Here is a 23,982-nt window from a genome sequence, read left to right as displayed (position 1 = left end):
ACGAGCTTCCTTGACTGGAGTAAGTGTAACATCATTGACAGTAAGAGAGAATGAAAGATGGGGAGAAGGTTTAGGAGGAAAAGCAAGCAATTCTGTCTTTGCCATATTAAGTTTCAAATGACGATGAGTTACTTAAATCCTGATTTGATCTCTATTAGAATCTGTTATTAGTAGACACAGAACATTTAATATTAGTGAGCATGCCAGATTCTTTCAATTAACGAACAAGATGCATAAATTTAGTGAGGTAGCAATAAATGAGCAACTACTGATGAGACAGTAGATTAGCAGGAAAACTGATGATTGGAACCCTCAATATTTAGAAATTTTCTTTCCTATAAATTGAGCTTCCCTTATTCATTAAGAAGTCGAACAGCTTGGGAAACATTAAGTCAAAATGAGGAACAGAAGGGACTCTTGGCAAAGAATTAATATGTTATGCAAAAAAAAAAAGGCATACATTTAAAATGTGCTGGAAAGGTCTAGGGTTAGATAACAAGGGAGCAAAGTTGGCTGAGGATATACCTATCTATTAAAAGTTATATTCACTACATCTTTCAGCCTAGGAAACACAATATTAATTGTGTTTTTATAGTATTTGATACTTGTATTACTTAATAGGGTGTCAATGATTCTTACAGGTATTTGCAGAAGCAACTACACAATTCAAATGTTAGAAATGTAGGGCTAGCAGAGAAGATTTAATTCATATGTGCTGGTCCTAACCAGAATTATTGGAGGTAAATTTCAAATTCAATTTCACAAATCATAGGGTATACCTTAGTATTATACCTATTAGTGCTTTTAATACAATTCTGGAGAACATTCTAACACTAGGAACATCTTCAGATTCCATCGATTGAAGAATGGTTATTGAACTGTTTGAATATTACCAAAATGGGCAAGTTAACGTACTTCATTCATAGATGGAACAGCAGACAAAATTTTAACATATATTGGAATTTACATTGTAGTGATCTTATTTAATAGAGATCTATTTTTGTAATATTCCTTTTGTATCCCTTTGTATAATAAATAGCTTAAAAATACTAATACAAATGCAGAATTAAGCTGGTACATTTCATAAAATGTATTAGTATAAATTGATATTAATGGTTAGCAGACCACAAATCAGCAACTGAAGTCAAAATTAATAGCAGTGAATAGAAATAGACTTTATAAGCTGAAGAAAAAGTTGGAAAACCATAGCCATTTACCATCTAGTTCCTTTTCAATTAAATCCATTCTATGAGTAACTTCATCTTGCAGAGACTCAACATGGGCTAAGAGGTTCAGCTGCCATTGCAGCTGGGAATTCACAACTCCTTCCTTGTCTTTTTCCAGCAGCTTCACTTCAATATCTTCTTCTGATGTGACTTTTTCTCTTACCTGCCAAAATACGCAAGTTAATTATTCTTTCAGGCACTTAAGCAGCCAATATAATTTTAAAGAAAAGTAACATTTTATATTATTTAGATATGCTATGTTATATGCAATTCCTAATACTTCAGGATCAAAAGACAGGACTGACAATCAATAAATAGAAATACCAGTAATTTCCTATGTCAAATATTTAAGATTACAAATTATTTTTCTGGGTAACTTGTGTAACAATACTATGCTTATTAAAATCATTTAGAACATTAATGAAATTATTAACATATATTAAAATAGCTACTTCACACATACAAAGCTACCGTATTTCTTTGATTGTAAGACGCCATTGATTGTAAGATGCACACTAATTTCAGTACCACCAACAGAAAAAAAAAATCCCTAAGACACACCCGCAATTCTAAGACGCACCCCATTTTTAGAGATGTTTATATGGGGGAAAAAGTGCATCTTAGAATTGAAGAAATAGGATAGTATGCTGTTAAGGATATATACCTATATCTGGGCCAAATATAAAGAAAAATTAATGCCAAAGATCTCATCCCTAACTCCAGTTGTAATGGTGCAGAACTTCCCAGAGAATTTAAAGAAAGAGTTGGAAAAAGATTTAAGGAAAAGGGAAATAATTAAACTAAAAAATTGGATGAAAAAGATGGATAGTAAAGAAAAAGTAACGGAGCTAGTAAGGGAGAGGAAAAATTCCTGGATGGAGGCGTTACAGTTAGAACAATGGACAAAAAAACGGAAAGAGGAGAATTTCGAGTGTAGAGAATGTATGGAGATTGAAAAGTTGATTATACAAAAGGAAGACAAAGGAGGAAAGATAGTAAGGGTATAATGAGTGGTCTATATAAGATATTGCTGGGAATGAGAAAACAGCAAGAATATACCAAAATGACATGGGACCAAGATATGGAAGGAGAGTTGAGTAGTCAAGAGTGGGAAAAGATATGGAATCAACGTATATTAAAGACTACGTTGGTAAGATTAAAGGAAAATTACTGTAAATTGATATGGAGGTGGTATTTAACACCAGTAAGATTACATCAAATGGATAAAAAGTATTCTGCAAGATGTTGGAGAGGATGTCAGGAAAAAGGCACGTACTTCCATATATGGTGGACTTGTGAAGCTATTCAGAAATTTTGGCAAATAGTGTTTAAAGAGATAAATGAAATAATGGGATGGAAGCTAAAGATAGGGCCAAGTATGAAGGGGTTAAATGTACACAAAATAGTAAAGAACTAATAACTAATGTATTAACAGCAACTAGATTAATAATTGCCAGGAACTGGAAGGAACAAAGGGATTATCAATTGGAAGAATGGTATAAAGAAGTCTGGGATATAGCTATTAATGACAAGCTCACGAGTAGTATTAAAGTTAAGAAAGGAGTGATGAAGCGAAATGATTTTGAAGAGATATGGAGACCATTTATTAAATTTGTATTAGGGAAAGGGAGTAACCGTCACAGGATACGTTACAATTTTAGAAAGGAGAATAATGGTCCCAGGGGGTGGGGTGCACGAGATATTATATTATTTTATTAAGTTTTTAAAATTTTATTATTGTGGGATATTGAGTTGAAGTAGTGTGATTATTGTATGTGTTTAAAAAATTAATAAAAATTATAAAAAAGAAAAAGGATATATACCTATATGTGGTTCATATGCAATCATTACAGAAGTCCTAAGTCAGAGTATTAACTGTTGCACTATCTATGCTGAAAGAGTTATTTTAAATATATATATAATACCAAGCTCAGAGCAGAATAGAACTTTTCTAAAATAATAATCATATTAATTCTTCAAATAATCTTAATTTTATCACAATTTTTGTAAATGGATATCTGATGTAAAGTGCTTCAATTGCATTCTTTTGACATTTTCATTTTATTTGCTATGGTTAATTGGCAATGCATTCTTTGTTTATTTCTACTTCCATTAGCAACCACCCAGGACCCCCAAATTTATGTAGCCAACCAGTGTGCTGCCTTATCCTGAGATCCCAAGCTTAGCTCTTCACTTAGTAGGAATTCCAACTCTCCATTTGTTTAAGAAGCAGGTTTTATTTATTTTTGCATTTTTATACTGTCCAATAGCTGAAGTTCCTTGGGCAAGTCACAAAAATTGAAACCATTCAAAATATAAAACAAACAATATAAAAACATGATGTAAAATACAATATAAAAGCACAACCAGGATAAAATCAGTAGCAGTGCAGAAATACAAATTTAAAACAGCAAAGTTAAAATTGAATTTATAGACTTAAAATGCTGAGAGAATAAAAAGGTCTTCACCTGGCGTCTGAAAAAATATAGTGTAGATGCCAGGTGAAACTCCTTAGGGAGCTCATTCCCAGCCAGGGTGCCACAGCCGAGAAAGCCCTCCTCCTGGTAGCCACCTACCTTACTTCCTTTTGGCAGGGGCTCACGGAGAAGGACCCCTGAGGATGACCTCAGGTATATATGGGAGGAGGCGTTCCTTCAGATAGCCTGGCCCCAAGCCGTTTAGGGCTTTAAATGTTAATGCCAGCACTTTGAATTGAACCCGGACCGGACTGGCAGCCAGTGAAGTTGGAAAAGGACTGGCGTGATGTAGTCTCGTTGGCCAGTCCCTGTTAATAAACGTGCTGTCCTGTTTTGTACCAGCTGAAGTTTCCGGACTGTTTTCAAAGGCAGCCCCACATATAATGTGTTGCAGTAATCCAAACGAGAGGTTATGAGAGCATGGATAACTGTAGCTAGGCTATCTCTGTCCAGGCGTAGTTGGTATATCAGCCTAAGCTGATAAAAGGTGCTCATTGTCACGGAGTTCACCTGTGCCTCAAGAGACAGTTCTGGATCCAAGAGCACCCCCAAACTATGAACCCAATCCTTTAGGGGGAGTGCAACCCCGTCCAGAACAGGGTGAACATCACCTAGCTGGACAGGCGAACCACCCGCTAACAGTACCTCCATCTTGTCTGGATTTTATTGGCCCCCATCCAGACCATTACTGTGCTCAGGCACTAATTCAGTACACCCAAGTGCTAAAAGCCAGGAAAACTTCAGAAAAACATACCTTAGAGTAATTATGCTTCGACTCATTTTCCAACTTGCGTATTTCTCTATCCAGCTCCCATCCTAATCTCTCCACTATGGTATCATCTCCATTCTCTCTAATCCTATTGACGCCATCCTCTATGTCCGAATTTCTTGTTTCTACGACAAGTCTTTGTTCTATAGCAGGATAGTAGGCGCGAGGTTTTTGGTAACAGTGTTCACTAGTGATATAAGATTCCTCTACAGAAGGAATGGTTGAAGGTTTCTCAATGGTTCCATTAAAAGTTCTGTAACTTGTATTTTCCTCTTTGCAACAATTTTCTTCAATGTGAATGAGGCGTGCAGTATGTGATTTTTCTTCTACTTCAAGATGCTTCCAAGGCTGACACCAGAGTTTCAAGTCAGGATGTTCTTTGCTTCTGAAGAGTAAGTAAAAGAGTGAAAGTCACACTTAAAACTTTTACTAACAATTATCTAACCCTTTTCCCTCTTTATTTAAAAGAATTAAATAAACTAACCCCCACCCTACAAACTGACAACCACAGTAGCCTTCCCTTCCCTTTTTTTTGCCCACATGCAGAAGGCTTCAGATTTATCTTACCAATAGGTTATTTGAGATCTTACCAAAGGCAAACATTAACATGGTCTGAGAAGTTTATCCCTGTCATATTTAATAACCTTGTGAGTGCTGAGAAAATATTTTTAAAAAGCAGTACAGTATACTTTATAATTCTCTCACAAGCATTCTGCATAGTTGGATTTGTTGAGAGATGGGGACTTGCACTGGAAAGTCAAAGCAAAGTGGAGCAGGCATCTTTCACATTGAAACCACATGACACCTGTCAGTATAATTCAAACAAGGATGTTGAAAACAGTGCTTACTGTAAAATGCTCATCTTCAGTTGAAGTCCATGCAGTACTTCTATCACTTTTTGAACATCGCCAAGAAGTTGGTGTGTGGCTACTATTTTCTTAGCATTCTGGTGGGAATAATTTTCTCCCAAAAATGCTAAGCCATGCATGTGTCCATTGCACAACCACTCCTTCTCATACCAGTACTTCAAGCTGGATCGTTTACCTAAAGCAGCAGTAATAAGGGAGTAAATGTTTTTAAAGTACATTTATAAATACCATTACTAGCAAAATTCTGATCTACTACTGAATCTTATTTTTTTTTCATGTATAAGTAATTTCTAGAAATAATACAATAGCCAACTTTAATGCAAGATCCCCAAAGACAAAAAAACACTTGAGTAGTAAAGAAAATCTGTCCAACTCCCTAAGAAGGATGGTATTCAATAATACTTGAATTATCTCTCAGGGATTTAAGAAATGTAAAATAGTTGATACGCCCAGGGTATTAAAATGCAAGTCTCTTAAATTAGGGTTTCACTCTAAGCCAGTATATTTTAGGAAGCTGTTAAAACCACTAAAGGTGCCATCCTATGCACACTTACCTGTAAGCCCACTGACAGCAGTGGGCATTACTTCTGAATAAACATGCAGACAATGATACTGCAAAAAATCTTTATCTGAAACTTGGTTAACCACTTCACTATGCCTGAATACAAAAACACAAAATTCTCTGGTCCTAGCAAGGGGAGAGCTATTGCCACCTCTGCACATCTAGCCCCACATCACCACCTAGATCTCCCTTGCCACAAACAAGGAAGATTGTTCTTAGCAATATTATAATCCTTGTGATTTCTTTGTCCACTCTGTCAATTAAAAGCTATGTGCTACTATGAGTGTGATGGTTACAACATCAGTGTTGGTTACAGAAGCTCCTTCCTTGCCAGGAGAGCAAGAGAAGGCAAACACTGGAATTCAGCCCTCCAGCTAAAGCTCCTTGCATTGGCTGTCAAATGTAGACCACTACAAGAACATGAACAATTCATTCATTCAAAAGATGGGAAAGAAAATTGGAAAGAGATATACAGACTGAAAATTAATAAATTTAATCTCTCTTTCCTATGTTATTATGTCCATCATCAGCAATCAATCAATCAATCACTTTATTACGGTCCGAGACCAGCACATCCATCATCAGCAAAATGCATCTACTTATATGGGCTGTTACCAACGGTTGTTGAATTTGCTTCATTTGGAGCAAAGAATACGAAATAAATGGCAAAATAAAACAATTTATTTTCAGTTCATCACTCTGGATGTATAGTCATATAAACCAACAAGTTAACAAAATATAAATTAATAATAAAAGACATAAAATAATATAATTACTACATACTATTAGAAGATTCTGCAACTTTAGAAATCTTTGTACCTGGGGGATCTTGACAAATATAGCAGGTATATTTCTCAGGTACATTCTCTTCTAACAAACCCATACAGACTCCATGTTGCCAACAGAGACATTCTTCACACTGTTGTAAGTCAAACACAATTAGAACAAGATTGGCACATACTACAAAAAATACCTTTTAACAATATTATCAAAGCTTATTAACTTAAACGATGGTGTATTACTGTGTTTGGTTATTTCCTTTGCATATGGAATAAATGAAAATGCCAGAATTGTTTTCGGAGTTACCACTTCCCTTATATTTTAATTTTCCAGTTTAATAATATGTACTCTAAGTAACTAGTTAAGTAGTAAGAGAATTAATCAAGGAACTCGACACAAAGAAATATATTTTAGAGCAGTAATAGAATCAGTATAAAACTCAGTTTCCCATGTCAATATAAACTCCAAAACTTTGGTAGGGGGGAAAAAAGAGTCTTCCTCTCAATACTAGCGATGGGGCGATCCACACCAACTTTTCAGGCTTTGGATTTGGGCTTGAAAAACCAAATAGATTTCCTTCAATAAACTATTCTGACCCCAATTCTGATCTTTTTGTGACCTTAATAGTATTATAATGTAGTATGGGAAGATCTGATCGTTCCCTCTGTGAACTTCAAAACTCTCACCCTCCATCTACCTATATCTCTCCCATCCACTTATCTAGATTACTGCCCCAGAAGCAATGGGATGGTCAGCATGTAGTTACAGCTGTGAACCAAGTGTGCTGGGAATTCCCACCCACCCAGGACTATATAGATTGGGGAAACTACATTTTCCCTTGCTCTTAGCTCACAGCCTAGCTATAAGACAGGGCACTGTCCATCCTACAGGTGCCACTGTTGGAACAACAAGCTAGGTAAGCTTGAGTGGTAGAGAGAAGGGAACTGGTTTCTTCCCCAGCACAGGTTAGAATTTGAACTGAAAAAGAAGTTTCAGGGTTGTAACGCTCATGGTATATCTGGAGGTTATATTTTTGAGCCACCAGAATTTATATTTTTGAGCTGGAAAAGAAGAGTTTTGACAATATCAGAACTAACATAATAGATGCCATTGTAAACACAAACACTTGCAGAAGGCTTTTCAATCAGTGATACTGGTTCACTGGCCCCCATGTTGAGAAATTAGAACAGTGAAAGAGAAGGAAAAGACAGGCGTAAAAAATAAAGGTTATTAGTATCCCACACGATCTAATTCATTAGCAAATAATTCCAAGTAAGCTTTAGAGTACTACTACTGTAGAGGTTTCGTACTGATGTTTCCTAACCAACACATTATTATCAAAACATGCAGAAATGAGTAATCCTTGTTAACTAAAGTTTGGCTACCCAGGGATGTGGTGTGTGTGTGTTGCAATATAGTCAGGGTAACTGACTCCTATTCACATTATTATTGTGTTTCCATTTACTTCAATATTCATCCATTAATCTACAGCGATATACCTGAATCATGAAGTCATTTTCTTCCTCCACCTCACAAATGCATCGAACTATTTCAAAGTCATTCTCATCAAGATCCTCATCAGGATTAGTTGTTACATCAATGTCTCGACTGCAGTCATCATCACTCCAAAGCAAACTATCTGCAGATGACTCACTCAAAGTATCATCCTCTGTGTGCAAAGAGTTCAATTGGATTAAAAACTGTCTGAGTAATTCTGGAAAGTTGCCAAAGGAGTAGGTCATTTTAAATTACTGTAAACTGAGAAATATCCATTTACAATACTTCCACATTCCAACTTATGCTTAAAATTGTGTTTCTGTGACAGATTCAGATGCTGTGTTAAATAAGTATCCATTACTAAACAAGTATAAGACATAGGATTCAATCCAGTCTAAGATATTGTCCCATGAATTTCAGCAAAAGACTTAAAACAAACACAAAAATAGCCAAGGGGGAGGTGCTCACACACAAGCACACAACAAATAAAACAAAATAAGTCCCAATGAAATCAATGGGACTTAAATGCTTAACTGGCTGGATCATGCCAACATTTGACTACAATGCTACACACACTTGGGGGTAAACCTCACTGTAAAAGCAATAGAATTTACCCCCAAATAATCCTGCTCAGGGCTGAAAATTACTTTTAAGGCAAAGTATTTTTATTTTCTATATCTAACTAGCCATCTAATCACAGTATTGTTTTCTTTCTAATCGTGCTTATTGGCTTCCATCTACATAAAAGCTGATTCATAAGGGTCCACCCACACCAGGCTGGGGATTAGCATAAAGTAGCTGGCTCAGTTCTTGTGTACTATGGTTTTAAATAAATGGATGGCAACCTGAGTCATTATTGGGAAAAGCAAAAACTGACCCAAGTTCTGGGATCAACAGGGGGCAGGGGAAAACCTCAGCCCTCAGAAAATTGGTGCCCTCAGTTACACTTCTTTATTTGGGGGTGAACAGCTGCAATTTCCTCACGGCGGGATAAAAAAAAATGCTGTACTTTATGTTAGCCATAAAATGGTGGCAAACTCCACCCACCACTATTGCGTGTGTGGTTGACAGAGTGTGGTTGCGTGTGTGGTGGCCTCCATTAAGCGTTGCAATGTCTGTGTACAGAGCACACATACACACACTGCACACTCCCGAGTCCTTCAAATAAACAGCTCAAAATGTGAAAGTGGAAAATGGGGAAGATTATGGGTTTTGATAAAGTACAGGCCCACTTCGAATGCATTTCTCCCTAGCTTTTCAAGCTCATGCCAGACTCAGAACATACATGGCCAACAACAGTGCTAGACCATGAGAGCTGTAAGCTCCATGTAGCTGCGGAAGGCAGTAGCAAAACACACACACAAAAAAACAGTGGAATGCAATACTATTCTATGGTGGATCTGTACAGATACACTGCCCTCTTTATTCGCCCCTTTCCCCACCATTCCTTGGGCTGAGCGCATTATGCAGGTGAGCTGGGGGTATTCCTTGAGTGTGTAACACATGAGCATTGTTGGGCAGAACAAACTAGTAGTTTTCAAACTAGGGAAAAGTCTCTATGTTGGTTTGTCTGCTATGGAACCCCATGAATTCCATTGCCAAGAATTCAGGACACCATTTTATGCACAGCATCAGGGTCTCTCTTGATGTTCATGAACTTGGGAGTACAGCCTGGAACATACTGAAAGGGTAGGGCCATATCCAGCTGGACATTTGTATGGGGGCTGAAAGAAGAGGAAAGAGAGCGCTCCCTCCCACCAAGTATGCACTAACTACTCCACCCATCAATCTAATAGGTCAATAACTCAAATTGGAGTAGTATTTTTAGGACTGATAATAATTTTATCTGCAGTTACAGTTTATTTATTTATTACAAATATGGTCACCATATCCCTCAATTAAGAATAGCATACCATTTCCAGCGCACCCATAGAATAATGTGTGAAACAACAGAAAGACAGAAAGTGAGAATGAATACAAGAAGGCTCTCCAGTTAGAAGTACATAAACTTTCATTTTATATACACCTATAGTGCAATCCTAAACATATCAACTCAAAAGTAAATGCTACTGAGTTCAATGGGGCTTACTCCCAAGTAAATGGGTATAGGATTGTAATCAATTTATCACTGTAGTTCATAATTTCTTTAGAGTTAGTTTGCAACACGCACCTCTACGTTCCCAATAATTTATATGGCTTTGTTTAGGAAATATTTAGACTGGATCTATAGATTTAATTTTCTCTGTATCCTCAGTTAATTTCTTCCATTCCATACACTATGTGGAGGAATTGTTTTCAAGTATTCAGTCTTTTATTAGACGCCTTATAGTAACTGAAATGGGGAAACACATTTCACTTCAGATTTTAATTGTTTTAGAGTAGCAGTGGACATTATCTCCCACATAAGTAAGGGCTGGTTTAAGATTAAAAAAAAATACAGATCACCTTTAAGCAGAAACCAAATCTAGAAGATTTCAGCCTGAAGGTTGAGCATTCTGGAAAGATATAAATGGTTCAAATGCAGTAATTTAGAATGGAAATGGCATCAAGGTCTAAAAGTTAGTAGATGAGTGGCTCATCTAGGAACAGCGAAGCAAGTGAAACCTGTGAGCCACAGGAATTCACCGTGGCTCCATTAATAAGGATTCAAATAAACTAAAAATATGTACTCTTGGCACCATTTATTTTTTTCTTTCAGACACTACTAAATCCACCAGCCTGCACACTGTCTTGCTTAATTGGATTTTATTGTTTTAAAATTTCATACTGGTTTTAACATATTAATTGTATATTTATTGTTCTATGATTTTATCTGTACACCGCCCTGAGATCCTTGTGATATAGGGCGGGATATAAATGTTTAAATAAATAAATAAATAAATAAATAAATGCAGAGAGACAAATCAAACTGAAAAAGTACTGGAACCTACAACTGAATCAGTTTACTTAAAATGCTCTCCTTTCAAGATGGTACCTTCTTTCCAGCATAGTCCACAAGGGGTTGGGATTGTATGCTGTGCAAACGGACTTTTGCTGGCACAACAGGACCTAATTGTCCTCTCCCCACTCCCCAAAAAGCCTCTCAAATAATCTCTAGACACCCCCCCCCCGCACAACCCTCTGGAGCAATTTGGGGGCCATGCAGGGGAGAGAAGAAAATCTGTACCATTAAGTGGATGATCAGCATTGGATCCAATCCAAAGTAAGAACGAATAGTGTGAGGCCATGCATGTAACAATATTTTAATAACTCAAACTAATCCAGTATAAAGCTTCATGTGAAAAATTAAGAGAGGCAAGCAATGTTTTAGAGCAAAAGAGCCTACCAGCCGATGGAGCCAGGTAATAAATTGAAAGCAAAACCTAAACAGTTCTAATATTCCTATAAACTACTAGTTTAATGGAATACCAGCTATTTCTTAGTAATAGTTCTTGAAATGAAAAGATTTGTATCTTGAACTGGTATTCTGTAAATAGAAATTTGTGAGACTCATGAAAAGACTATAAATAAATGAATGACATAGAAAAAATTAATATACTACCCTGGAATAGAAAAAGAAAAATGGAAGAATTTTTTTGGATTTGACCAAGCTTAGGGAGGGAATAGGGAGGGATTCTGATTATTAAATTGTTTTGAGTTCGCTTTCACTGCATGTTGTTGTTGTTTTTTTTGGAAAACTCAACCCACACACACAAACACACACGATATATCAGTCTTAGATTTTTCAGCTGACATGCTGTGCGTCTGCAATGCAAATACGTCATGTTTTATGATAGCATATTGATACAGGTCTCAATGCTTTCTGGCCTAGGCAACAAGCCTTTGCAAAAAAAAAAACACAATTCCTTTATTAGTATTTTTAAAAATTATCTAAAAAATCAATCTCACCATTTATTTTCGATTTGTGTTTACGATGCCCAGCATCAGAGCCATGTAGTTGTGTACTCAAATGTGCACAAGTCCGATTTGCTGAACTGTATCTTGTTGCAATGACTGATCTTGGAGGGGAAAGGTCTTGAGAAAAGTCGACATTTTCTTCACTCCCAGAATGTTCTGTAAACATTAGGAAGTATTAATGTTTGAAAATAAATACAACAGGAAATGGATATGCACAAAACCCCATGATTAATTAATCAAGTGTGTTACTTTCCACTGGTTTTTCAAAACTACACGTTAAATGAACAGGTGATGTGATAAGTAGTGCAGATGGTGTGTAAGCTTATAGGCTCCTCTGTCCACAAGGATAGCATGGATGGGTCTCTAACTCTAGGATGCTCTCCTCTCCTATCAGTAGGAGGCAGGCTCTCTCTTAGAATTAAGATTTGACCAATGGCTGGAGTAGGGGTCACATCCTAGTTCTCCTCAAGAACTCATTGTTGCCTGCTCTGCAGAGAATGGACACACGTCTCATACATGTATGTCTCTTTGCTGCCTCCAGAATAACAGTATGTTTTAATCTAATTAACTGAAATTAGTCAGGGACTCTAAGAAACAGGGCAATAAAACGAAACATTTTCCATGTTAAAGTATTACCTGATTTTGTTTTCTTTTTCTTCTTCTTCTTTTTCTTTGATTTTGATCTTACAATGTCTCTGGGTTTCTTCTCTTTGTTCTTCTCCTTCTCTTTAGAAGCTTAAGAGAAATGATTATCTGTAAGTCACCATTTCTTATAACTTACAGTATGGATGTAAAATAATCTTTTATCCAGGTGTATTTTATGCATAGTTAAACCTTTAAACGTAATTCAGGCAAGTCAAGGCAATTCAATCAAGTTATTAGAAAGATGGCTGATAGTGAAACACTTACATAAGCAACCAGACGTGGTCCGCCTTCTGCTAGAAGTTTCTTGACTGGCTTTTTCAGAAGCTAAGGAACCTCTTGTTTGAATATTTCTTGTTGCTGGACTCTGCTGTGGTTCTGGTGACTTCTCAATCCCGTGGAAATACTTCATATGATAATGTAGCAGTTTGGCTTTCCGAAAGGATTTGGAGCAGTCTAAGAACTTGCATCTAAACTTGGGTTCATGTTCAATTACAGACTTTGAAGCAGTAAAATCATCATTTCTCTTAGAAGCACTGGTTACTGCAAGAACACAAAATATATGTTTAAGGGATTAAAAATAAAATGATGATGATGCATTTAACTGTGAAATGCCACAGCCCAAGTAAATATTAAAACTATGCATGGAGGGGGATTGGGATTGTACCATCCCATTTTCTTCAAACTAAGCACTTGCCTTTTATTTTGCAATATGACAATTCTAGCCTAAAAAAGAAAAGAGAAGAAAAACAACTATAAAAATCTGAACCTGTAATAGATGTCTCTGAAATCTCTGGCAATTCAGGTGTAGAGGAAGCCTCCGCTATGTCCTCTTCCTTTAACCTGCTGTCATCTATTAAAGTTTGAGATACTTCTTCCGAAGGTGGAGGCAACTCTTCATTAATCTTTTGGTCAGACTCAACACATGCCTCTAATGTACCTAAAACATTAAAGGGAGGATAAGGACTAAATATAATACACAGACATACAGGTAACAGAGAGCTGGAAACAGAACTGTATATAGAGTTTTTGAAGGTTTATTTGGAAAATTCCAATGAGCGTCTTGTTTTCAATTTGACATAGGCTATAGTCAGTCAAGAATAAATAGTCTGAGGGCCAAAGTACACATGACCTTAAATGTGTCTTTGCATCTAACATGCAGGTTTTTAAAGATGCCAATTTTCTTCAGCTGGGGGGGGGGGGCAATAACTAATGGGATCGCAGCAGACATGGACAGGGGAATGTGGGATCCCACCCAAAACAAATACTACCCTTAGGAGATGTGTTTTCCTAAGGACCACATTATCAGCCTCCTCACCCCAACTGATACAATTTGCATTTTAAAAAATCTACACATTAAATGTCATATGTAATTTGGCCTCAAGCTTCTGCTCAGCTTGTACAATCCTGAGGTGAAGCCCATGTGGTCTCCCATGTAAACATTATTTTCTCAATAATGCAAATTACTCTCATTAGCAACTAAATTACATGAAGCAATATAATTATGTGCAAATAATCATGGACAAGCCTGACACCACAATGAGGCATTCTCAGGCAGCTGATGTGGTCAAAGCCCTCTGGAGGACCCACCCACAGTTCTACTTTGTAAAAGTCTTTTCCCTGGTGTTGAATGGCTTCCAGCCACCATCTTAGATTTCAAACCCAAACTCCTGCAAATTAGGTAATTATGGAGCAGGAAAATGAGATGGCTGCTCTAGAATTATTTCACTTCTGGGACACTAGGAACAAATTTAAGATGATAGCTAGAAATACTTTGGAGGTGGTGGGGTGGAATAAAGGCGAAAACATTTAAATAATTTTGTAAAGAAACATCAGGGATGGGAAGAGGTCCACAGGATGGCACTTTGCCATGGGCACCTCCACCAGCCAGACCTGATGGTGGAAGCTTTTAAAACAGACACTTATAAAATAAGCTATTTACCTTCACTGGCTTCTTTTGCACTAGATTCTGGCTCTTTCAAATGTTCAATTTCATCCAATAGTGGTGTGATAACATCCGTGTCTAAAGTCTCATGACTACTACTTGTAGAATGTCTTGATCGTCTCTTTATGGAATCTTTTTCATTGTCTGAAGCATTTTTCAACTTCTCTTGTGCTAGAAATAATTTAAAGTCGATTTATTAGTTTAATTAATATATAACAATCACATTTTAACATAAAAATACATCATATTCTCTATTAAGATTTGATCTACTGTGCTACCCATGGCCTAGCATATCTCAAAGGGCAAAAAATCTGGTACAATATTATCTAAATTGTTACACACATTGATATACACATATAAAATTAAATAAATCTCAGTGAATTTTCCTGTCATTGTCTGGTGAAAGCCCCAAACAACATGGGGCTTCCCAAGCTCAACAGTTTTCTGATCGTATGTCAAAGCAATACTTATACAGCAAAGCAATATTTGCAGAGCTTCGGCTGTAGGGCAGTATAGAAATGCAATAAATAAATAAACAAATACAATTATTGCTCATTTTTTACCAAACCCATTCCTGATCATTCTTCTTCCTGTCTGCTATGTATAACACACTGCCTCTTGCCCTTGACTTTCCTTTTGCTTCCCACAAACATGGATTTTACCTATTTGGTTCTCCCTGACATCTCATATTATTGATTAGGAAATATTGTTTACTATTATTAGTATTAATTGCATTTCTATACCTCCCAATTTGTTTTTAATGCATTCTACCCATCACTTAGCGTGGGATGTGTTGTTCCTTGTGTGCTGCAAAATTGGTCAAGTACTACTCTTGTTGGCCTTATGTGGAAAATGATCAGCAACTCCAAGTTACAAACCAAACTCAAATTGAAACATGAATGCCATTCTTCTAAAGACTATGACCTAGGCGGTGTAAAAAGCTGAATCCCGATATACTTTTAAAGGGGAGTGACATCTTATATCACACATGTGTGAGAATTGTAAAGTTAGCCCCAGTAAACCTGCAGGGAGTAAACAGCAGTCCGTATTGGCCACTGACGAAGACTTTTTCCGTCAAAACGCGTTTGGCCTCTTTCTTTCTTTGAAGTTTTAGACACATAGTAATCTGTGCAATATGCTATTGTACTTTTAGTGATATTATTGTTAATCTCTATTTTACTTTTTTGTACATTAAATATTATGGTTTCATTGTATATATACCCTTAACTTTTGGTTGAGCATTGTATTTTTGTTTTTTAAAGAAACAGAAGGAGTGCACAAGCGCTCAAAGGTAAGTGGGTAGTGGGTTTTTTTTTTAAAAAAATAATTTTTCCGCTCACCCCACCATGCGCAGTTCCCAACTCCTTGCAAGTAACCGTGAGGAGCCGGGATAAACCACAACGCCTGCCGACACGTTCTGCAGTCTCGGGATCATCCAGAGACCGCGGAAAAAGCAGGCTGAAAGGGTAGGGCCATATCCCGAGGAAAGGGACGGATCATCCCTCCCTGCTTCTGGGATCCCCTGTGCATCATGTGGATGCACAGGGATGATCCTGGGGATCACCCCGTCTAGCTATGGCCACAGTGTGCCTAGCAATCTATCTAAATCTAGTGATAGAGCACTTTTCTTTTCTGGAATGTTTTTTTACTCCTGTTAAATACATAGATTATTTAAGTCAGTGGAAAAAATACTCACACATGTTCTTCTGAAGCCGGGGACGTTTTGAAGGAACCTCTCCTCCTTTAGGTATTTTCCGCCTTCTCAGTTCTAAAGTTATTGGTTGCAGTGTTTGAGAACCTTGTTCTAAATATGTAAATAAAGAAACAGATTTCTAAACATGACCAAGATAAAAAGTAGACAGCTCTTTCTTTTTTTAAGAAACCACAATTTTCTGTTGTTTTATACAACCTTTGTGGAGCTTAGAATTTGATTCCTGTACCTTCCTTTTTTGGTACAAAGTATTCCATTATACTGTACTTATAAATATCACAATAAAATGAGATAATACCCCTGAGTCATTGCTATCACCAGTTCTTTAAAAGCTGTTATGGTACATCTTGGATAACAGATTTAAAGAAAAGCTCATTGCTGGTGTGTCAGTTTCTAATAAATGTGGAATGACAAACACAAATTATTTTGTTAATGGTTAAATCAGGTTGTGTAAGAAACACACACAAATGTATTCTACAATGTGATAGTTTGTGCCGTGTACATATCTCTAAACACAAAAGGCACCTCCTATAAGAATGAGACAAAGCTTTAACTGTTAGTACTGACCTGCTGGTGGCACCACAGGTGGTCTACCACGACGTCTTTTAGTTTCTTTGAGGTTTTCTGGTGGAGTCTTCACATTATCATTTTCAGGTTTCTTTTCAATCTGGGTATCTATAGAGAATTCTCTATCATTTTCAGATATATTCTCTTTGTCTTCTTTTCCATCCTTAGGTAGAGCCTTTTCAGATGCCTTGCTCTTTTCTGAAGGGACTATTAGCTTTCCTTCTTTATCAGGCTTAGACCTTCGTTCAATCTTTAACGTCTTTTCATCCTTGTCTTTCTTATTATTCTCAGTTGCTTTCCTCTGTTCTTTAAACTTTTCCCATCTTTCAGGAGATGAAGGGATTTCATTACCTCTCTCCTTAGGTCTTGGATTACTCACAATAGACTAAAAACAAAGTAAACATTTCTGATTTCTTTCCACTGCAACTTAATTTATTTACAGAACTAGAGGGGGAGAGCTGAATTAAGCCAAACAGAACACACAGGACGCTTTGATAAGCAGAATGCTCTGACCGTGTAACAATATTATTTGCTTCCTTTTACTACTCATCGGAACTTATAAATCAGTTAAAAAGCTATAAAGCCATAAACAAGGTAACCATATCACAAAATGTTAGTGCTCACTGGAGATTATGTAGGTGCCAACTGGTTAAAAAGTCTGCAATTTTATATTTATTTATTAAGATGTATACCCTGCCATCAAGTTATCATAGCAACTTATAATAAATTAACACATATAATCAAATAACAAGTAAAAATAATAATATACAAGGCAGAAGAAAAGATCAAAAGTTTTAAAGCCTGAGAAAATAAAAAGTGACATCAGGTGAGCCTCTCTGTGTAGAGTGTTCCAAAGCCAGGGCACCCACACGGAAAAGCCACTTTCTCTGTTAAGTATCAGCCGTACCTCAGACGGCAGAAGAATATAGAGAAGGGCTTCTGATGATCTCAGAATGTGGGCAGGCACATGTGGAGACAGGTGATCCTTCAGATACCCTGGACCCAAGCCATGAAGGACTTAAAGAGACAAGATCAGTATTCTAAATTGGGCCCAGATACATAACACTATGAAGAATATGAAGAATAAAATGACGACAGAAGTCATACATCATTTCTTGAAAACATATGTTCCAATTTTGTACCTTTGATATGTTGTTGACAGAACAGAAAAGTTTTAATTTCAGTATGAACCCTGCATGTTAAAAATATCACAAGCCATGCACTAGTAATGTATCAACTAAGAACAAGTTTAATGTACACCGTAGACTTTCTGACCGTGTTTGCACTTCATTCTGAATGACAGTTTAGTACAATGTGCATAAGCAGGAGCAAGTTGCAATAAGCCTGAGGCTTATGCACTTCCCATCTCCTGGCCAGGAGTTTGGAAGCTTTTGATTTCCCTTATTCACAGTTTGTCATCTGGGGTGACAACCTGTGGTTAATATTAACTATAGTTAAAAACAAGCTTACTTTAAATTCTGATTTCTGAACAGCTGTTTTGTTTAAACTAACCATAGTTAATGTAAACCACAGTTCAAAGATTAAATGACCCAGAAAGCTCTGATTAAGTAAAAACAAAAGCAAAAGCTTCCAAGCTCCTCCTCCTCCTCATCTGCTCAGGAGGAAGATAGGCAAGGGATTGAGTGTGTGAGCCTGAGATTCACTGCTCATGCGCTTCATGCTGAGCTATGGTTTAGCATGATGTGTGAACACAGCCTGAAACTTCCAATACAACACAAGTATCAACCTTGTAATTTATGCTCTGCCCCAAGATCAAATAAGTTTCCTACCTGATCTTTGGAAAAAGCTTTGACATGTATATTCTTGACTGTCTGAATTACACCATCATAAAATTTCACAGTGTAAGTACCTGAAATTTAAAAAAGTCACCATGAACTGCAAAAGAAACTATTCAATGTGCTAATTACTCAAAGCAAAAACACAACGGGATTCACATACAGAAGGTAAATGCTAATCATCAAATTGCTGATGCCAAGAACTAAATAATCTTTTCCAGCTATCACAATATCTACCAAACTTTTTCAACTTACTTAAGGTCAGAATATTGTATGTCTTGCCTGACTGTATGTTTTGCTATATCACTAATGCCAAAAGACCTTTGTGTAATACGCATTATTTACGTATTTCGTTTTGCAGGCTTCAAAAGCTACTTAAATGGTTGCTATTAACCTGAACCTATGGAGATCTAAGGCCTTAAGCACACTACCTCTGCATAGGATCAGGATATTACACATCCAGTTCAGTCCTTGCAGCATAGGTATAATATGATCCTATAAGCAACTGATCACCAACATTCTCACTGAATGGATTAATTGCAGTTTCTGAAGAATCTTCAAAAGTAGTCCCATGTAGAGCATATTCCAATATTTCGGTGTAGATATAATTAAGGCATGTGTCACTGTAGCCACAGCTGATTTCATCATGAAAGGGTGCAGCTGGTGCACTAGTCTAAGAAGGGCAAATGCAATCCTGGCTATAGCCACCACCAAGCATCCAGGTGGGAAACTGAGTTCAGAAGTATCCCCCAAACCATGAACAAGATTCTTCCAGGTTTTCTTACCTGGAATAAGTTTCAATTTATTCACCCACATCCTGCCCATTACAACTTCCAGAAACTAATTGAGAACATAATAGCCTCCCTGACAGTAGACAGACTGGGTTTGGATGATCACATAGCGGGAAGAACCCACTGTGGCTTCGCCCCCATGCATGCAACTGCCATTTGCATTATTCTGCACGATGCAGCCGGAGTTGGTGTGTTGTCTAAACCAGAGCATCAAGGATAACTTTGTATCTACCCAACAATCCACAACTTGCAGTAGGGGATGTAGGGTGGGCATGAAGCCACCCCTGCCACAACACACCGATCCGCGCTGCATCATGGGGAATAATGCAAAATGTGGTTGTACATGCAGGGGCAGTGGGAGAAGCCACAATGGTTTCTTTCCCCAATGTGATAGTCCAAATGTGCCCTAGAAGAAGAAATAGAGCTTTGTGTTATCAACACATTAGTGACAGTGCATTCAAAATCCCTGGACAATCTCTCTCAGAGATTCCATGTTGATATTAAATAGCATGGTGGACAAAACTGAACCATACACCAAAGGTCAAGGGATTGAAAAAGAATAACCCAACGTCACTATCTGAAAATTACCTTTGAAGAAGAACTAGAGCCAGTACTTCCCAACCCCATCCTTGTCAGGTGGCCCAGAAGGATACCATAGTTGACGGTACTGCTGAGAGGTCCAGCAGAAGCAACAAAGACAGATTTTCTTTATCTAGCTCCTGGCATAAATCATCTACCAGAGCAACCAAAGCTGCCTCAATCTCAAGCCCAGGCCTGAAGCTGGATCAAAATGAGCCTACATAATAATTTATATCCAATAACCTCTGGAACTGAGATGCTATCACACACTGAAGTACCTCATCCCAAAATGGCAAACCGGTGACTTATCAGAATTATCCAACATGGTGGGATCAGAGGGCTTCTTTAATAAAAGTTTTACCACAACCATCTTAAGGTTCGATGGCATTACTTTTACCACTCTCTGTACTCACTCTACCAGAATGCCCCTAGCTCCACTAATCAGCCAGAAAGGGTCAAATGCATACATGGTTGACCTCACACTACCAAGAATCTTCTCCACATCCTCAGGTTGTATAATTTGAAACTTATATATTACAACAGGACAAACAGATGCCAAAGGTACATCATTAAGATGTACTGTAATCATGGAATCAAAGTTGGAACAAATGCAAGCAACTTTATCTACAAAGCTTTATCTACAAAGAGTCCTTTTCCTCAGTTTCCACCAATCCTTGATGTAACTTACCTTTCTCAATTCAGAATAGTTCCGCCAGACGACTCTGTGCAGATATAATGGCAGCAGAAAAATACAGTTTCTTTGCTGCCATCATCATCCTAACACAGGCCTTAATATGGGCTCCAGGCTGTCTCTGGTAAGATTGAGCCCAAGTTTTCATCTGTTGCTCTAGTTGTTTCCCCTGCAGATTCATTTCCCTTAGCTCCTGGATGGTACTCTCATACAAGAGCTTTTTAGCTTTCACCATCAAGCAGCAACTACCCCACTGACCCCTGAAAACTCCCCTCAAGTTCAGAGGGCCTTCTGTTGTTCTATCTCATAACATACGAGGGACTGTTACAGAAAGGAAATCTCACCCCCTGCCCCAGGTGAGAACTCTTCTCTTGTATATAGGAACTTAGATCCATGCAAGTGCAGCAGGATCCAAGTTCTTACATACAAGGTAAGAGTTCTATGCTATTTCTGATGGGCTGTAAGTGACCACTCCCCTAACATAACATCTCTGGATCTATTTGTGGGTTTCTCAACCCCTGTGGCAGTGACTTCAAACGGGCATAAACTTGCAGTCAAGTCCTATTTATTGTACCTTGTGCAACTATAGGTACTTAATATATGATTAAATATTGTGATCCTTAAACTTTTAAAGGAAACTGAGCTTAGTAAGAACAGTAAAAAGGGGCTAGAAGCCTATTTTTTTCTCTAACAAGGATCAGCCTCAGATAATTCAAAGCACAAATATAACGTATATCTGAGAGAGTTAAAAACTACAGTCCTGGAGATGGTTGTTATAGCAACATAATGATAATCAATTGAAAGGCTTCCTAGATACTTTTTTCACAACAACAACTGCATCACCATTTCACTGGTAAAATCCATACAACTTTATAAGTTTTAGAAAAGATGCGTTTGGTAATCCATTTCCCATTTGAATATTCAAACAAAAACTGCAGGTAGCAATTTTGGTCCATTAGAAAAAATGAAAAAGTAACACTAGAAAATCATCTTTATCAGGACCAAATGCAGTGTCACAAAGTAGTGAGCTTACTTATTTATATAATTATAAACAATACATAATAGCAGAAAGTGACTTATAAAACAAATATATAGAGATACCCTGCTACTGGGTCTTTTGCAAGAGACTTCTATAGCTTTTAATGGGCTCTATAGAACTGATGGTATGAGCTCTTTGACAATGGAACAGACTGCCTCAGAAAGTGATTGGCTCTTCTTTGTTAAAGGTTTTCAAGCAGAGAGTGAATGGCCACCTATCAGAGTTGCTGTACCAGTGGATTTCCTGCATTGGAAGAGGGATGGATTAGATAGCCTTTGAGGTCTTTTCCAACTCTATGGCTTGGGTCTAGACTTAACCTTCTATTTGCAGATGGGCATGTCATCCAGTGGAGGCTCCCACTTGAGGAAGGGAAGGGAGGATTTTTTTTCTTCTGTTTGTCCTTCCCCCTGCATCACTAATATCACTTCCCACGCTGTTCCAGAGGGTTGCCCAACTACCCTATTTCTTCGATTCTAAGACGCACTTTTCCCCCCATATAAACATCTCTAAAAATGGGGTGCGTCTTAGAATCACGGGTGTGTCTTAGGGTGTTTTTTTCTGTTGGTGGTACTGAAATTAGTGTGTGTCTTACAATCGAAGAAATACAGTATAAACTACTATGAAATTACTATGCTTCACAGCAAAGTACTATGAAATTAATAATTAAGCCTTACCATCCTTGTTAACAGAAGTAACTTTGGCTGGATAAAAACGACAATCAGACCAGCAAGCCAACACCTGATCGTTTATACGAAATCCCTAAAAAAAGAAGAAACGTTTATCATTCTGAGCTATATAAAACAAGTGTGCAGAAATATAGTACTGTATTGTAGCTTTAATAAAACAGCCTATCCTATAGACAAAATGTTCCTGAAGCAGACTTGTCACTAATATTTTATACTTTATTGAAATTATTCTATTCACACTGTGCTGCATAGTAGCTGTGATCTTCTAGATATATTGTAAAGGCAAGGATCACCATAAGTAGCAAGATTACTGAACATCTATACCGGTCCTAGTTTGGGGTTGGGTATTCATTGTATTATAAGTGCTCAAAATCAGAAATTTCCATTGAAAAGCTGCAAGAATTTGATAAGATTGCAATCCTGGTCTTGCTTACCTGGGCAGAAGCAGCATTTAAATCAGTGAGACTGACTTCTGAGTAAGTACAGAATTGCACTGTAAAAGAAGCCTTACAGCAGCAAACAATATCCTTATTAAAAGCAACATAGGATGAGGCCAACGCAGTTATGATCTTTTTATCTCACCCTAGCCTAAGAATTAACAAGTTGTCATTCTTTATTATTTTCTTTATAATTAAGCAAAAACAAAAAAAGTACCCTGCACGTGCAAAGTCATAAGCAGCTGTGTTAATTTCCTCTAATTTCTACCTTTATAAAATTTATATGTATCAGCAGTCAAGTCATGTCTAATCTGATGTTTTTACTTACAGAAGATCCTTCTCCCTCGTGTAATCCTTCCTTCCTTAATTGTATTTTTTCTAAAGGACGCAAGTAAGGACTGTCCCAACAAAACCATTCATCATAGCGATGGTTCCAACGTTTAAAATGGATAAGCACTTTTCCTTCTTCGTAATCAATTTCTTCAATGTGCGCTGGATACCTATATAAAGAAAATTAATTTAAAACATTCTTGCTAAGAAAAACAGGAGTAAGTTTTGAAAAATGATAGATGGACTACATTATAAAACATAAATTTTGGTAATAGTGTCTGCTTGAGCTATTAACAGCAAGAAGTGAAATACAAATGGCTTTATGTACTACTTTCACCTTATTCATGATCTATTTTATACTGTTGTCATTCTGAGGAAATAAGAAACTTTTCTTTTTCCAGTTTAAACCTCAGCAGACATTACAAAAACATAAAATTATGTAAAAATACAAAATAGGAGGCATAATTTACATGTTATGTTTGTGTGCTTTGTGAATTCTTAACTCATGCTATTTACTGCAATGGTTTTTATCTATGCCTGACACTTTAAACTATAATTAACAAATATCTTGCTGGTGCCATCACCATAGTTTGTGATTGGAAGTCGCAAATCCTATGTCATCAAGAATTGCATAGGAACTCTAAGAACTCACACATGCTTGGATCCTCAGGGCAATGACAATAGGCAATGC

At 37.2% G+C, this 23,982-nt stretch overlaps 1 protein-coding gene across 4 annotated transcripts in view; it reads right to left on the bottom strand.

Annotated features, from left to right (window-relative positions):
* PHF20 (PHD finger protein 20) overlaps positions 1-23,982 on the bottom strand; it is a 49,926-nt gene that overhangs the window by 4,382 nt on the left and 21,562 nt on the right. For 2 of the 4 annotated variants that reach the window (XM_063144725.1, XM_063144733.1), the window contains 15 exons: positions 23,290-23,461; positions 22,513-22,597; positions 18,733-18,812; positions 16,943-17,327; positions 16,361-16,468; positions 14,662-14,835; positions 13,489-13,659; positions 12,987-13,262; positions 12,714-12,812; positions 12,069-12,233; positions 8,183-8,352; positions 6,687-6,822; positions 5,321-5,516; positions 4,458-4,857; positions 1,218-1,389 (listed from right to left, as the gene is read on the bottom strand). In XM_063144725.1, the coding sequence (XP_063000795.1) occupies positions 1,218-1,389; positions 4,458-4,857; positions 5,321-5,516; positions 6,687-6,822; positions 8,183-8,352; positions 12,069-12,233; positions 12,714-12,812; positions 12,987-13,262; positions 13,489-13,659; positions 14,662-14,835; positions 16,361-16,468; positions 16,943-17,327; positions 18,733-18,812; positions 22,513-22,597; positions 23,290-23,461 (2,789 nt within the window). Of the gene's footprint in view, positions 1-1,217; positions 1,390-4,457; positions 4,858-5,320; positions 5,517-6,686; positions 6,823-8,182; positions 8,353-12,068; positions 12,234-12,713; positions 12,813-12,986; positions 13,263-13,488; positions 13,660-14,661; positions 14,836-16,360; positions 16,469-16,942; positions 17,328-18,732; positions 18,813-22,512; positions 22,598-23,289; positions 23,462-23,982 lie in introns of those variants that run through there. The other 2 variants (XM_063144741.1, XM_063144748.1) reach the window with 2 other exon arrangements.

Source organism: Elgaria multicarinata, chromosome 1 (genome assembly GCF_023053635.1).
Source record: "Elgaria multicarinata webbii isolate HBS135686 ecotype San Diego chromosome 1, rElgMul1.1.pri, whole genome shotgun sequence".
Taxonomy (NCBI): Eukaryota; Metazoa; Chordata; class Lepidosauria; order Squamata; family Anguidae; genus Elgaria; species Elgaria multicarinata.
This window is presented reverse-complemented; position numbering and strand designations above follow the sequence as displayed.